Raw genomic sequence first — 17,637 nt, 5'->3', positions numbered from 1 at the left:
CTATGGGTTGTCGGCAATTTTACGTGCCCATTCGATTGAGGACAGTAGAAAACCAAGAATAACGAGTTCTGCAGCAGCGACTGAGCAGCGCTGCTGCACAGCGGTAGCAGTGAATGTGGGCCAGGGCGGTTGTGTCACTGCTGCAGTACTCGTTATTCCTCGTGTTTTACTGTCCGTGTTAACAGATATCAGTAAAACCGAATAGCCCATTACACTAATTTGGGACCTCTCTGACGAACAGGCACCTAAAATTCCGATTTTTAAATCATTTCGTTTGAATCGGGAAACAAACTGACGCTTTACATCGATGGAAGTCGCATAAAGACGTGACCACTAGTATTTATTTGTGCTGACTCCAGCTAAACGTTGCGTAAACAAAATTGCAAATACCTACCGAAACACCACAGAAGATGCGTCTGACTACTCTTAGGAGAGACATTGTGAGTTACTGCAAAGTACATTGGTTATGTGAAAAGCGAACGGCTGGAACAATTTCTTGCTTTAAAACTCACTATCTTTGAATTTATGAAGGGAAAAGGAGCGCAGGAACTAAAGTTAGAATATGTGGGATGGATTTCAGAACTCGCATTGTAGGTGGACTTCACTGCACGTTGCCCACAGCGCACAGGTGAGAAAGGACGTCTTTAGGGTTTGGTTGGGATGCATTTACAAAGAACATGCGTTATGGAAGGAACGCATTCTGACAAACACAATCCAGTTCCCTAAGCTCACCGCCGTTAAGAAAAAAGCAAGGTCTGGATAATTCATTGAGCTCTTTAAAGAGTTACAAGAATAGTTTCCTAAACGATTAAGCTTATCCATTACAGATATTTTAGAACTCGTGACTATTGATTAAATGTAAATACATACAAAGATATGGCACAGACCGACTTTGCTCAGAGATGCAAACAAAAACCAAATACATCTCTGAGCAAAGTAGGCCTATTCCATATCCTTACGTCAAGACCTTTATAACAAGCAACAGTTATATAACACATGCTGCATGCTGGCAAAGATTCGCTATCACAGTGTAAATGCATACATATTGTGTGAAAGTGCTTGAAGTGATGTACGAACTGGTCGTCACAAAGGCAGCAGACAGATGGACACTAACAGAAAAAGCTGCTCAGACTGTCTCCGTAAGTACAAAATTAAAATTTTGCATTAATATCGACAGATAAATAATACACATGGCGATACATTAGAGCATTTTCCATCTTCTCGTCACAGACCCAGGACGCAGCATTATGTTAGAAATAGATGTATAAATTTCGGAAAACCATCTGAAGATCTGACAGTTCTAAAACCGATCTATGTAATAATAAATAACTATTCAGAAAAGTGATTGGTTGCATAATTGTATTTAGAGACAGTTTCGTAAACGTTTTGAGGATACTGTCAGTCCTACGTCTGTTTTCGAGCTCTTTTCGAGGCCGTTTGCCGTTTCAGTTGAAAGATGTAACTGATTGATCTGCAAAGTAATTCCCATTTTTATGACAAATTCTTTTGCATCAAGACTATCGACGTCATCTACAACGCTTCCCTTAGGTAGAGTTTCCATATCTCCATAGTGAGGTTGCAAACGTGTCACTATGTTATGTTAACACATGTCTGTGAAAGACAATTTTTCGATTATGAAACTTCGTAAATCACTGTTATGTGTCGACATGAGTGTGAAAATCTTTGAAACTGTCTTTTTTTTGTATGCCAACAGTTCGTATCAGATAAAAACTTTGTCTTTGGCAGGCCAATAGTAATTAAATAACGCTCAAAATTTGTTTTGCTTCTGATCTGCGTCGTTAAAAACAGTGAAACATAGAACCAAGTCACTTGGTGTGGACTGCACTGCCATTTAAATGCGGCGCGTTCGCAGTTTCCTACTCACTTCTCCACGCGTGGCGTGACGGAGAGGGAAATGTGCAGCGCGCCTCAGCATGTAGCACTTGCGCCACGGCAAGGCTCGCAAGCTGAAATCTTGGCTGCCCAGCCCTAACTTCTGCACTGTTTATTCCAGTAACCAGGAATAACTTCTAAATAAATCGTAAATAAAGTTAACATAGAACATCCTTGTCATAATTTTTTATTTGTTTTACCGCCAAACTCTCCAGGTGCCTCACTTTGGTTGTACATCTTTTTCACCAGCTCCACTAATGCACCATCCACCCCAGCATTGTCCACTACTTTCTATAGTAACTTCCTTGGCACAAAGTCATAGACATGCCTGTTTAGCTGGCATACCTCCTATGCACACCGAGCGAGGTGACACAGTGGTTAGCACACTGGACTCGCATTCGGAAGGCCGACGGTTCAATCCCGCGTCCGGCCATCCTGATTTCAGTTTTTCTTGATTTCCCTAAATCGCTCCAGGAAAATTCCGGGATGGCTCCTTTGAAAGGGCACGGCCGACTCCCTTCCCCTCCTTCCCTAACCCTATGACACCGATGACCTCGCAGTTTGGTCTCTTCCCCCAAACAACCCAACCCAACCAACAACCTCCTACGCAAGTGGGCCCGGGTTCGATTCCCGGCCGGGTTGGAGATTTTCTCCGCTCGTGGACTGGGTGTTGTGTTATCCTCATCATCATTTCATGCTCATCACCGGCGCGCAAGTCGCCCAATGTAGCGTCGAATGAAATTAAATTTGCACTTGGTGGCCGAACTTCCCCGCATGGGGCCTCCCGGCGAACGACGCTTATTTCCATTTCCGTAGACATTTCTGCGCCAACAAACACCAGATGGAGATCTCGAATTTTTGCGGTCGTTTTTGACACCTCTGGACTACAGAAAAAATGTTATCAACACAGCTTTTCCCAGCTGTTCCTGAAATATGGTACTTCTCGTAACTGTGTTACTGTACTATATTTTTAAAATGGTGTTACTTGTAGAACTAAATATTATTTGCTTTCACGTATCTTCAGGTGCAAGGCAGTTCTGCGCAGCATCTCACCAATGCAATATGGAAACCCTAACTGAAAATACATGGTCTTGTCACATCAGTGGTACCAGCGCCTATGTTAGACTTCATCGTGCAATAACCACACATAGACGGCAGATGGCAGCACTAGCTCTGGGGGGTGTATAAAGCATGTCTGTGGGACATAGAAACCAGTGCAGTCATTGTGATGCGGAAACGGAGCGTTTTATCTGACGTCCAAGAGGGCATCGTCATTGGGCTTCGGGCAGAGAATGGATGCATTTCCGAATAGGCAAAGTTTGTAAATAATTGGCAACCAATACTGTACAATCGCAATAACATATTGAGATATTCAATTGACTCTTTTCTTAGTACACGTTACGCGTTTCGGGATTACACCCATCTTCAGACATCACAAACCTCAACTCCTTCCTAATCAACCAGGCGCACAGCCTTGACAACTGAATGAAAGTGTCCAATAACATACGACTTGAAACACGTATGTATTCAGTAGCAGCGATGGCGAGGCATGACAGAATCTCTGACCAGAGAGCTATTTATCGTTTCTAGTCTGCGCTTGACCGCGTGTGAGTGCAGTTGTTGTACGTAGCGAGTCGCGAGAGCATGTAGTTCGTTCGTGCTAGTAGCGCGCGCGAGACAGTCGGAGTTGTGTGTGAGGAGTCGGCGGGCGTCGACATGGGTATCTGGTCAAGGTTCGGGACGAGGTCTATTTTTTAAATAAGATAATGAAGCAGCATTGCGCACATCTGATAATGTAATGTATATTAACTGTAATTAATTTGTTCAAGAATTGCCGCAATAATAATTTTTGTTCTCAAAGCAATTGTTTTAAGAAAATAATCATTACAATTGAAACAATATTTCCTTTGCTTTTCCTCCCAGAATCAATTTATCCGGTTGATCTTAACGTTAATTTTGTGGGGAGCTAACATTTGGCTCTATTGCATTTTCATTCAATTCATATCATTTAATAATAATTACGGGGAGGTTACACTTGTCTTTTCAAATTTTTACGGGGAAGTTACACTTGGCGACATCCGTTCCAGGATCGTATTTCTTTGAGAATCTTCTGAAAAGTAATCAGATATTTGCTCTTATACACTTAATATAATTAGCATTTGGCGCAACGCTTTTACTAATTTTATGAATTTTTCTTTCCTCAGATCATCGGCAATTCGTTGCTCTGTTGTATTTTTGTTTGTTGCTTTTTGCATTGTGCTTATTTCATTTGTGAATAATTGTGACTATAGAAAAAATGCCGCGAAAGACTGTGAATAGTGTATCGCAAAGTATAATGAATGAAATTACCGACTTAAACAACTTCACCGATAGTACTTGTGACACGCAGTGTAATGATGACAATCCTGCGTTCACTGACAATCACTGCATTCCAACCACTCATGACAATTTTTATCTTACTCATGAACAAACGAACTCAATTGTCTCCTCTGTTAATTTGACGACAATTGATGACACGGGGAGCTCTATTGTAATGAGCGCTGCCCAGCTTAACACACCTGGTTTGGAAAATTTAAGTAACGTACAGACAAATTTTTCTAATGAAAATGGAAAGTGTACTCAAAGTACGACAGATACATTTAATTCCGAATTAGCGACGCACAGTGCACATTCGATAAGCAGACCTTTTTGTGAGTCACAGAATGACCAAATGGTCACACAAAATGTGACAATTGCAGGTACACCACTAAACAACATGGAGAATAGAAATGCTAATATTGACTTTGAACAAATTATGGCAAGGTTGCTACAACAACAATTTAGTGAAAATAACAAACAGTTTAAAGAAGATTTCAAACAACTTAATGAACAGGTCAGACAACAGAATGAAAAACAAGACAATCTTAATAAAAAACTAGACAATAATAATGAAGATCTCAAACAACTTAGTGAACAGGTTAGACAACAGAGCGAAGATAACAAACAAGATAATGAAAAACTCAAACAATACGTTAATGAAAAATTAGACAACAAATCCAGACAACTTAGTGAACAAATTAGAGCCGTTGCCGCGCAATGTCATGATGCTAAGGAACAGTTGAGCGAGGAAATTGAGGCTTGTTCAAGAAAAAGTAGCCAAGAAATTAGGTCTGTTGCTCAAGAATTAAGGGATATGCAAACAGCTGCAACAGAAACACTTTGAGAGGAAATTAGTACAGTCGGTAAACAATTGTCTTAAAAAGCTACACAATTACGTGACGAGTTTAAAGCAATAACAGCAGAACTTTCACGCACAATGGACGCAAAGATAGACGCGAAATTCGAACAACAGAACACTCAAATTGACGAGCGCTTTAATCACCACATACAAAACAGTGATACGCGTTTCCGTAAATTTATTCAGGATCAAAATAAAGTAAAACGTCAAGTAATGGAAACAATCACAGCACAGGGACAAGAAGACAAACGTAAATTGTTTGCGAAGGCAAAAACATACGTAGACAACAATATTGCTACAGTGTCCGACGAAATTAATACCATCAAACAGTTGAACATAGAATTACGTGATGAAATTTCTGATCTTAAATCAAAAACAGATACACACACAGCAGATATTCAGACAGTGATAGACAGATTCGAACATTTAGAACTAAACAGGATTGCGATGTCATCAAAGCTGACGTTAAAAAACTGAACGAAACTACACGTAAATTGCAAAAACAGATTAATGCTTCAGATTAATGCTTCTGACAGTAAAAACGATGATCAGGCAAAAATACTGACTGAAAAATATGATGAATTGGCCAGTCGTATTGATGTTATTGAATGTAATAATGACAACAAATCAGACGATACTGCACTGATTTCATTTAACCAAACACCTGAATTCCAAAATTTACAGCAGACAATTAATGAGATCGATTCATCAAATAACACATTACGCAGAAAATTGTCAAGTTTACAGCAAGAAGTAACAGAGATGAAAAATATTTCAGTTAATAACACATCACAGCAGACGCCACTTTTCGAACATTTGTCAGACTCATGCAGCGTGTATAATTTGGGTAATCTACAGAGAGTACGGGACTTAGATTCCGAACAGACACAGACAAATAGATTCTCTTACAATACTGAACCTGTTCCATCATACAGAGACGATAATTTTGATTACAAACATTTTCTGTCGGTGAGAAAATTTAAAGTGTTTAAAAATGACAGAACACAGATTTATCCGCTAGATTGGCTACAACAGTTTAGCTTTGCTTTTCCACAGACTTGGCCCGTAACACACAAACTTGAATTTATTTGCAGTTTTTTGGAAGGCGAACCGGTAACTCGTATGAGACCGATCGCGAGACAATGTTATTTGGTAGAAGAGTTTCAGAATGCTTTTCTATCAGCGTATTGGTCGAAGATGACACAGCGCAGAATTAAAGATCAGTTAATTAGTTTACCAAATTATGAGAACTCAAATTTTTCCAGTGTCACGCAATTTTTTGAGCACATGGTCCAACAAAACCAGTACTTAAGTGAACCATGTAGTGAATCTGCACTGATACAATTATGCATTTCTAAATTGCCACGATCATTAAGAGTGTCACTTTTAACGGGTCAGCAGAAGGAAAATATTTCGGCATTCAGGGATCTGTAGCAGCTTTTAGAAGTGCAGCAATCAGATTATTCTTTCGTAAACAAAAACTTTTCATATAATAAGCAAAGTCAACAAACATACAGCAATTATCATCAGGGACGTAATTTCAATAGTAAAAGTAACAGACGCTTTAGGAATGACAACCACCAAAACTTTAATAACAGACAAAATTCCGATTATCAATACCGTCAAAATTTTCAGCAACAGGAACCACATTTTTGTAACAATAGACGTTTTCCACCACAACAGCATGAAAACCAGTCGGTTAGCATACCTTACCAACAATGTTATGCGCAAGGTCAGCCAAGCTTTAATGTTTCGCCGCGTGCACGTATAGTCCCTGATACAACAAATAGTAATGCACGGCAGCAAGGAAATAACTACGTACAGAAGACACACTATTTCAATTCCTATCGCAATGCACCATATAGGAATGACTATCACAACAGACATAAAAACAATGAGCACAATTATCAGCGTACGTATAATAACAGTCGGTCTTACGAGCAGCAAAATGATCAGCAAGAACATACTCTCATGAATGAACCCGACAGTAGGTATCATCCAGAGCATAACACGTCTGGAAGAAGTAATAGAACAGTTCATATAGTAGAAATGCCACAGAATCCTCCTGATAATAATAACACGTCAGATAGAATCTGACTAGATACTGTACAGGTCGCATCTTCCAATAACACAAGCACTACTTTTGACACGCAGAATATTGTTCACGAAAATGTTATTACTTTTGACGACATCCGAGACACTCTTTTACAGGAAAGACCAGTTGTTCAGAAATCCATTTCACATCCTGTCATCTAAGTTAAAATTGGTTCATCGAAATTTTCAGCAGTAATCGATTCCGGATCACCTATGTCAGTAATAAATGAAGAAACTTTCAACGAGTGTAACAAAGAGAATACCTATCCTACATTACCTTTAGGCAAAACGAAAGTAAAAGGAGCAGTATCGAGTAAAGGTGTAGACGTTAAATTACAGACGCATTTATCATTTTGTATTGCAGGTCATACTTTTTACTCAAATTTTTGGATTGTTCCTTTATTGACAACAGACGTTATTTTAGGTACGAATTTTCCCGTACAACACGACGCAGTGGTTGATTTTCAGAATTCCTATTTAATGTTGAAGGATGAAAATGTGCAACTGGCTTTAGAATTTCAGCACTCACTATCTGCGGAAGAACAAACAATTAATCACACAGAGGTCATTTCCGTATCACGTAACATAGATTGTAATTCCAGATTGTTCACAGATACGTACGTACACAACTATAATACTCCAGACGAAGCTGACTACGACGTTATGCAGATGATTTCTGATAAAGTTAAACAGAGCAGTGCAAATACAGACGACGAACGGACGCAACTACACAAAATTCTTTTACAGCAAGCTCCAGTTTTTGACAACATTCCTGGTACGATGTCCGGTTTTATGTATGAATTTCAAGTCAAACAGCACGACACATTTAAAGCAAAGCATTATCCCATTCCATATATCCACAGAGAACAGGTTAAAAAAGAGTTGCAGGATATGCTTGACCAAAGAATTATTGAACCAGCAGTTAGTCCGTACATAAACCCGCTACATATTGTTAAGAAAAAAGATGGCTCACTTCGCTTCGTACTTGATTCACGTCACATCAATGACATAATTATTAATGAAAGAGATCGACCACAGACATTAGAGGAACTTCTACAGAAATTTCACGGTGCTGCTATTTATTCTACATTAGATTTGAAATCGGGATTTTGGCAAATTCAACTTCATCCGAATTGCAGAAAGTGTACAGCTTTTCTCTGTTTTGGTGACTGTTATCAATTTTGCAAATTACCATTCGGCTTAACTATTTCTTCTGTAGCTTTTATTCGCGGTTTGAACACAATACTTCTGACAGAACTTAAAGACAGAATTACGACGTACGTAGATGACATTCTTATCGCAGAAGCTAACTGGTCTGAACACAATGTGATTTTAGGACGACTGTTGCAAACTTTTCATGCACAAGGACTCACAGTTAACCTCAGTAAATCGCACTTTGGCAAAACTTCTCTAAAATTTCTTGGACATGTAATTTCAGCAGAAGGCATTGCGCCTGATCCGGAAAAACTTCAAGCTCTACGTGACATTACTGTTCCTACGACGAAGAAACAACTACGCAGTTTCTTCGGCTTAATTAACTTTTTTCGTAAATTTATTCATCACTCTGCTTTAGACACACCTAGATTATGTCAATTGACAGGTAAAAACACTATTTGGTCTTGGGATAAGCAAGCAAATTCTGAATTCATGAACCTGAAACATGCTTTGTTGAGTGCACCACTTTTATCGCACCCAGATCTTACCAGAAATTTTTCCATTGCCACCGACAGTTCCAACACAGCTTTAGGCGTACACATTTTTCAGGAAGTTGAAGAATATGGCTCTACAATAATTAAAAACATCGCATTTGCAAGCCGCATTCTGTCACCTGCGGAACGAAATTATTTTGTTACAGAACTGGAAACGTTGTGTGTTGTTTGGGCTTTTACGAGATTCAGGTATTTTCTTTATGGCAGACATACGACCGTTTACACAGACCACAGAGCGATACAATTCTTACTTTCGGCTAAATTCACTCACGACAGATTAAGAAGATGGAAACTTTACTTGCAGGAATTTAATTTTACAATTGTTCACATTCCCGGCACACAAAATATTATAGCAGACGCACTATCCCGTTCTCTCAGCAACTATCAGCAAGACGTCGCAACCAACTTCTGCAAAGCAAATTTCAGCGTGATGTACATCCAACAAGTTGCATTTGAAAATTTTGTTTCGTCGTCATTACAGGACATAGCAAAGGAGCAAAATAAAGACAACGTGTGGAAAGAAATTAAACACCTTTGGCAAAATAAGTATAATGTTACGATTAGAAACCATTACACTGTACGCAATGACATTCTATTTCGCCGCTCTCATCCTGACAGCAACAATTGGTTATTATGCATTCCTGATGAACTGGTTAACAAATTAATCTGGTATACTCATTTAAGTTACGCACATTACGGAGCCAGAAAATGTTTTCTTATACTGCGACAGAACTGTTATTTTAATACATGGAGAAACGTATACGACGAGTTTTAGCGTCATGTAAAATTTGCCAGAAAGCTAAGTCAGACACGACTTCACATATTCCTCCATTATGTCCCATTGTACCTGTTAAATTAAGACACATGGCCGCTGTAGACATTTTTGGTCCAATTCCCAGAACCAATAGAGGTTTTTGCTACATCTTTGTCGCTGTTGAACTCATTTCAAAATTTGTTACTTTCACTCCGTTACGCAAAGCTACTGCTAAAACTGTTTCGAAAGCATTTGTAAAACATTTTCTATATCATGTAGGGCATGTGATGAAAGTAATTTCTGACAATGGATCACAATTTCGTTCTGCTATATGGACACGCATGTTACGAGCTAGAAACATTTCTCCGATCAATATATCCAAGTACCATGCTTCTCCGAACCCCTGTGAACGATTAATGAAAGAAATTGGTAAACTGTGTAGAATATACTGCCACAAAAGACATATTGATTGGGACACACACATATTCTCATTCCAAGATGTAATTAATTCCATTCCAAATGAATCCACTATGCTATCTCCGTCTGTTATACTGAAAAACGTTGAACCACCAAACAAAATTACAGAATTAGTAAATTTTTCTACATCTCATCGATTACGACACCACGAAATAATTGACATTGCGCTGAACACCATCAAACGTGCCGCAGAGCGCCGGAGAAGACAGCAAAAACAGGTTTGTACGCGCCGTGACTTTCACATTGGACAGAAGATATTAGTACGTACACACTATTTATCCAACAAAATAAAAGGTAAGTGCAGTAAATTTGAACTTCTATACGCAGGTCCATATCGGATTCGCAGCATTCCTCACCCCAATGTAGTACACGTCGAAACTCTGAGAACCAGAAAATCGAAAGGAAACCAACACTTATCCAATATTAAACCCTTTATTGAATGAAGACACTTTATGATTTAACATACTATGATGCCATTTACTAATTTTTATGATCACTTATGCAATTATATTCACATGAACAATTACTGATGATTATCGTATTTTTTTTTTTTTTTTTGGCAAGTGCCCGGCAAGGTAAGGTTAGGAAGTCGCTCTTCTTGTCGTTACACATCAGACCGTGCACATTTTCCATCTTTTTTTATGTATGTACGATTGTTTTCATGTTTTGTTTGTATGCACTGTGAAATAGTTAAGATATAACACACACCAGTTGACTTTGACTTTTTTTTTGCCCTATGACATCTCAACATCATGACTGTTTTACATTTTTTTTTTTTTTTGCTGCTGCATTGTGATATTCTGTGTACACTTTTTGCCTCTGAACACTGCCTATGTCTTTGACATATTACGTTTTCTGTCATGTTATGCTGTATGCACAATTATGTTACTATAAACCAGTCATTATTTAATGGGTATATGATTTAAATGTAAGACATTAATCTTTGTTCATCATTTTCAGAAAGAAATAACGTGTAAAGGAAATAAATTAAACAGAAATGGGAATTTCAGCTACGGAATAAACGAAAGAAGATGCAAAAATCTTATGAGGAAGAGTAAATGGATCAGAATTAACAAGCATTAACAAGAATATACAATACACATCGTAAAATAGCAGTCTTAACTATTTTTTTCTTTCAGAATACGAAGCGATTGATGCAGGCTGTCAGACAGAACTACACATCTTAGTTTTAGTGATGAAATATGCTAGAGATAAGAAATAGTTATGTAATGAGTAATGAAGTGATTTTTTTTGCAGATGATAATGAATGCTGATGAATAATGATGAAGAATATGCTACTATGGATAATGAAGTTTTTCTTTACAGGTGATGATAATAATGGAGTTATGATACTATAAATAATGAAGTGATGGATAATGAAGTTTTTTTCTTTACAGATGAGGATATTGTTGAAGTTATGCATTTATGCTATATAGTTATTTAAGTATTTGTTGCAGTTCGCTTTGACAGCAGGTGTTATATTGCATAGTATAATGACGGACGGTTTTGGAAAGGACAGCTATGGAACACATTATTATACACATTTCACTACCTGTTAATTCGAAGTTCACTACTTTTCAGCATAAAATGCATTTCTTCTTTCAGCTTAATAATCCATTTCTTTATATATTTTTGCAGGAGAAATTATTTATGAAATTAATATGCGATAATCAGTTGTTCATTAAATCTATGTCATCTATGAATGTGATTACATATACCCTACTTGTCTCATAATCTTGCTACAGCTGACTTATGACGAATGACGTTACACATTTTCATTTACACCAACAACCCAGAAGCAAATTTTTCTCTCTTGCTTTCCCCTACAATTACCCAACGCAATGCATTGCTAACAAAAAAAATGTATTACCAGTCCCAAATATTGATACCAGTTTAAGAGAGTTCTGAGTAATGCTGATCAGCTATGAATAATATGTTACCTGAAAAATGAATATTACTAATTACAGTATTGAGATGACCAATGCTTTGTAACTAGAAAGAACTATTAATAATGCTTTGTAACTAGGAAAAGAATGCTACTAATTATGCTTTGTAACTAGAAAATGAATGCTATTCATTATGCTTTGTAACTGGGAAAAGAATGCGATTATTTAATAACGCTTTGTAACTAGGAAAAGAAGGCTACTGATTATTACTATATTGAAATGACAAATGATTAATAATGCTTTGTAACTGGAAAATGAATACTATTAATTAATAATGCTTTGTAACTAGGAAAAGAATGCTACTAATAACGCTTTGTAACTAGGAAAAGAATGCTACTAATAATGCTTTGTAACTAGGAAAAGAATGGTACTAATTATGCTTTGTAACTAGAAATTGAATACTATTCATTATGCTTTGTAACTGGGAAAAGAATCCGATTATTTAATAATGCTTTGTAACGAGGAAAAGAAGGCTACTGATTATTACTATATTGAAATGACAAATGATTAATTAATAATGTTTTGTAACTGGAAAATGAATGCTACTAATTAATAATGCTTTGCAACTGAGAAATGATGACTGTATTGGGATGACCAATGATTGAGTATCAACAATATTATTGACTACCTCCTGTTTTAAGTAATGACTTCTGATGATTTGTAATTAGAGAATGGGTGCAAATATTCTATGTAAAATAATTAATGAACATTTTTCTGTAATACTACATACATGATACAGAAATGTTCAATAACTGGGCTATGAATGCCGCAAACTACTAATGTAATTCCTAATGAAGACTAGTATGTAACTTAATGTCCTACACCTTCTGACCTCGCTACCCTGAATTACTGCAATATCCATTTATCCTGTACATCCTCCTGATCATGGAGCACTATATTTGGTTTTTGCAATAATTCTACGTTGGTGTGCCTTGTAAGAGCGTGGTGTTGACACCACATGCTGTCCGCCACCGTGCGCGATGGAGACGTTATTATGGTCCCACTGTTCAGTGTACGTAATGTACTGCCAAAGTGAAAACATGGAATATTACTACGACGTTTCAGTGTCTTGCCTACGCTGATAAATACTTCTGGGAAAAGAACTTCAAATTGTCTCACTTGGTGTTGTACTTCTGTGGAAAGATATGCACTTTCAGTGCAGCTGCGTGCAACCTAAAGTGCTACAACCATGATGCAATCCTTCCCTTTCCTATCCTAATTCTTGTAACATAGTGAAAATCATCTTCTTGCTAATATCATTTATATTCATGGCCTATACATTTTTTTCAATTTGCTGAACTGCAGTACATGTGCACTTATGTCACTTATCAACATGATTTTTTCCCATTATGTTTATTTGTTGTGAAAATGCTAAAGAGTTTTTCAGTGCGTGTGCACTTATGTCATTTCTTTTGTACTCACATTTTGTCATTGTCTAATATGTTTTGTACTTGATGCATGTGCACCATATTTCCTTCCTGTTTTATTTCTGTATATATGCTGTAATTGTAAAGTTAATTAGTTACGAAAAAATTTGTCATTTTGACTCACCATCGCTGCCAAATTTTTGCCCCCCCCCCCCCCCCCCAGTGGAGGGTTATGAAACACGTATGTATTCAGTAGCAGCGATGGCGAGGCATGACAGAATCTCTGACCAGAGAGCTATTCATCGTTTCTAGTCTGCGCTTGACCGCGCGTGAGTGCAGTTGTTGTACGTAGCGAGTCGCGAGAGCATGTAGTTCGTTCGTGCTAGTAGCGCGCGCGAGACAGTCGGAGTTGTGTGTGAGGAATCGGCGGGCGTCGACATGGGTATCTGGTCAAGGTTCGGGACGAGGTATATTTTTTAAATAAGGTAATGAAGCAGCATTGCGCACATCTGATAATGTAATGTATATTAACTGTAATTAATTTGTTCAAGAATTGCCGCAATAATAGTTTTTGTTCTCAAAGCAATTGTTTTAAGAAAATAATCATTACAATTGAAACAATATTTCCTTTGCTTTTCCTCCCAGAATCAATTTATCAGTTTGATCTTAACGTTAATTTTGTGGGGACTTAACATTTTTTCATATTTTTGTTATCATTGAGTTTTATTACTGTGGGAAGCTAACATTTGGCTCTATTGCATTTTCATTCAATTCATGTCATTTAATAATAATTACGGGGAGGTTACACTTGTCATTTCAAATTTTTACGGGGAAGTTACAGACTATAACAGCGACACAAGGAGTCTTGAAGCAAAGCGTATACTGTTCGTAAACTGTTCGCGTGCCGCCACGTTTACTGTACCGTGCATAGCAAAACTGAGCAATCTAAAACAGGCGCCGAGGAGGCTATGGTGCACCTCCTCACTGACCGTTCAGCGAACGTTGCTGCATATGGGCCTCTGCAGCAGGTGCCTGGTTCATGCACCCACGTTTGGCTGCCGTTCATCGGCAACGAAGACTGGAATTTGCGAGCCAATCTTGACATCACCAGAGTGGCTACAGGTGGCTTTTACAGATGAATCATTTTATGCTCCATTGGAGAGATGGCTGTTTGCGTGTACAGCGTGAAACGTATGAAAGCGAACGCTATGCATCAGTTATGGTCTTTGGGATGTTTCTGTATCATTCACTATGTGATCTTGTCATTCTGGGAGGCGGAATGGATCAACATAACTATGCATCTATCACTGAGGACCATTTACACCCTTCATTTTCTTTTCCTGAGCATGATTGCATCTATCAGCAGGACAATGCAACGTGTCACACAGTTCGTAGTGTACTTAAGTGGTTCGAAGAACAGTTGGATGAATTTACCGTACACCCCTGGTCACCAAACTCCTAGATTTTAAACCCGATCTAGAATCTGTGAAACCAAGTACACTACTGGCAATTAAAATTGCTACACCAAGAAGAAATGCAGATCATAAACGGGTATTTATTGGACAAATATATAATACTAGAACTGACGATTACATTTTCACGCAATTTCGTTGCATAGATAGTGAGAAATCAGTACCCTGAACAACCACCTGTGGCTGTAATAACGGCCTTCATACACCTGGGTATTGAGTCAAACAGACCCTGGATGGCGTATACAGGTACAGCTGCCCATGCACCTTCAACACGATACCACAGTTCATCAAGAGTAGTGACTGGCGTATTGTGACGAGCCAGTTACTCGGCCATCATTGACCAGACGTTTTCAATTGGGGAGAGATCTGGAGAATGTGCGGGCCACGGCAGCAGTCGAACATTTTTTGTATCCAGAAAGGCCTGTACAGGACCTGCAACATGCGGTCGTGAATTATCCTGCTGAAATGTAGGGTATCGCAGGGATCGATTGAAGAGTAGAGCCACGGGTCGTAACATACCTGAAATGTAACGTCCATTGTTCAAAGTGCCGTCAATGCGAACAAGAGGTGACCGAGACGAGTAACCAACAGCGCCTCATACCATCACGCCGGGTGATACGCCAGTATGGCGATGACGAATACGCGCTTCAATTGTGCATTCTCCCCGATGTCGCCAAACACGGATGCGACCATCATGATGCTGTAAACAGAACCTGGCTTCATCCGAAAAAATTACGTTTTGCCATTCGTGCACCCAGGTTCCTCGTTGAGTACACCATCGCGTCTATGGTAACCGCAGCCATGGTCTCCGAGCTGATAGTCCATGCTGCTGCAAACGTCGTCGAACTGTTCGTGGAGATGGTTGTTGTCTTGTAAACGTCCGCATCTGTTGACTCAGGGATCGAGACGTGGCTGCACGATCCGTTACAGCCATGCGGATAAGATGTCTGTCAGATAAGATGCCTGTCATCTAGACTGCTAGTGATACGAGGCCGTTGGGATCCAGCACGGCGTTCCGTATTACCCTCCTGAACCCACCGATTCCATATTCTGCTAACAGTCATTGGTTCTCGACCAACGCGAGCAGCAATGTCGCGATGCGATAAACCGCAATCGGGATAGGCTACAATCCGACCTTTATCGAAGTCGGAAATGTGATGGTACGCATTTCTCCTCCTTACACGAGGCATCACAACAACGTTTCACCAGGCAACGCCGATCAACTGCTGTTTGTGTATGAGAAATCGGTTGAAAACTTCCCTCATGTCAGCACGTTGTAGGTGTCGCCACCGGCGCAACCTTGTGTGAATGCTCTGAAAAGCTAATCACTTGCATATCACAGCATCTTCTTCCTGTTGGTTAAATTACGCGTCTGTAGCAAGTCATCTTCCTGGTGTAGCAATTTTAATGGCCAGGAGTGTAAATCTCATTGACACCCTTCTTCCACGTTCGTGCTACAAAAGGCGGTTATTGAGGCTGCTGACAAGTGGTCACTGTAACGCTACTGTACAGTGTACTACAACTAAGACGAACACAACAGTATTCCAGAAGTGACCTGCAAATAGACGTCATCAGTAGTCATTGTGATAGAGATGTATGTTTTCAGTGTAATGCCGTGGTGCGCGCGGTACCCACCGTATGGACAGAGGCACTGGAAGCTGTTACCGCCCTGGCCCTGCGACAGGTCGACGCAAATGCCGTTGTTGCGGCACGGGCTGGGGTAGCAGGCGTCGCGCTCCTCGCAGTGCGGGCCCACGAAGCCGGGGCAGCACTGGCACTCGTAGCCCTCCTGCGGGCACAAGAAAGGACACACACCGTAAAGCACGAGCAAGGAGGCCAACTTGTAATACGAAGAGACCGATTCCAAATCCAAATTTAACATTGTAATACACATAGGATTTGTAGTCAGCAATATGTGCTTACAGCTGAGTTACATGATACAATTAGGCTAATAAACAACAAAATCTCAAAGAGACGCACTCCGTAAAGCACTAGCGATGGGGTTAAGTTTGTGATATTAAGATACCGATACCACACACAAATTTAACAATGTGATACACTTTAGGATTATATGCTTGCCGGCCGGAGTGGTTCTAGGCGCTACAGTCTGGAACCACGCGACCGCTACGGTCGCAGGTTCGAATCCTGCCTCGGGCATGGATGTGTGTGATGTCCTTAGGTTAGTTAGGTTTAAGTAGTTCTACGTTCTAGGGGACTGATGAATGGTTCAAATGGCTCTCAGCACTATGGGACTTTTGCTGAGGTCATCAGTCCTCTAGAACTTAGAACTACTTAGACCTAAATAGCCTAGGGACATCACACACATCCATGCCCGAGGCAGGATTCGAACCTGCGACCGTAGCGGTCGCGCGGTTCCAGACTGTAGCGCCTAGAACCGCTCGACCACCCCGGCCGGCGGGGTCCCATAGTGCTTAGAGCCATTTGAACCAATTTGATATATGCTTACCGCTCAATTGCGTGATACAGTTAGGCTAATGAACAAGTCAGTAATTAACATGAACATGCTGTCGGCGTATGCATGATAATGCACGATACCACTATGTTTCAGAAAAAATACGCTCTCGAAAATGCGATTTTCCAGGCGGTGATATCTCCGGTTTTCATCGCAGAGATAAGGTGTCAAGTGTTTCAGATAGTCCTTGGCCTAGCAACCATTAATATATCTACCTGAAGAACGGGTATACTGT

At 39.5% G+C, this 17,637-nt stretch overlaps 1 protein-coding gene across 1 annotated transcript in view; it reads right to left on the bottom strand.

Annotated features, from left to right (window-relative positions):
- LOC124597293 (delta and Notch-like epidermal growth factor-related receptor) overlaps positions 1 to 17,637 on the bottom strand; it is a 576,119-nt gene that overhangs the window by 189,094 nt on the left and 369,388 nt on the right. The window contains exon 6 of the mRNA XM_047135929.1: positions 16,565 to 16,718. Within this exon, the coding sequence (XP_046991885.1) occupies positions 16,565 to 16,718 (154 nt within the window). The remainder of the gene's footprint in view (positions 1 to 16,564; positions 16,719 to 17,637) is intronic.

This window comes from Schistocerca americana, chromosome 1, assembly GCF_021461395.2.
Source record: "Schistocerca americana isolate TAMUIC-IGC-003095 chromosome 1, iqSchAmer2.1, whole genome shotgun sequence".
Lineage (NCBI taxonomy): Eukaryota > Metazoa > Arthropoda > Insecta > Orthoptera > Acrididae > Schistocerca > Schistocerca americana.
The sequence above is the reverse complement of the archived record's forward strand: the minus strand, read 5'-3'. Positions and strand labels throughout refer to the sequence as shown.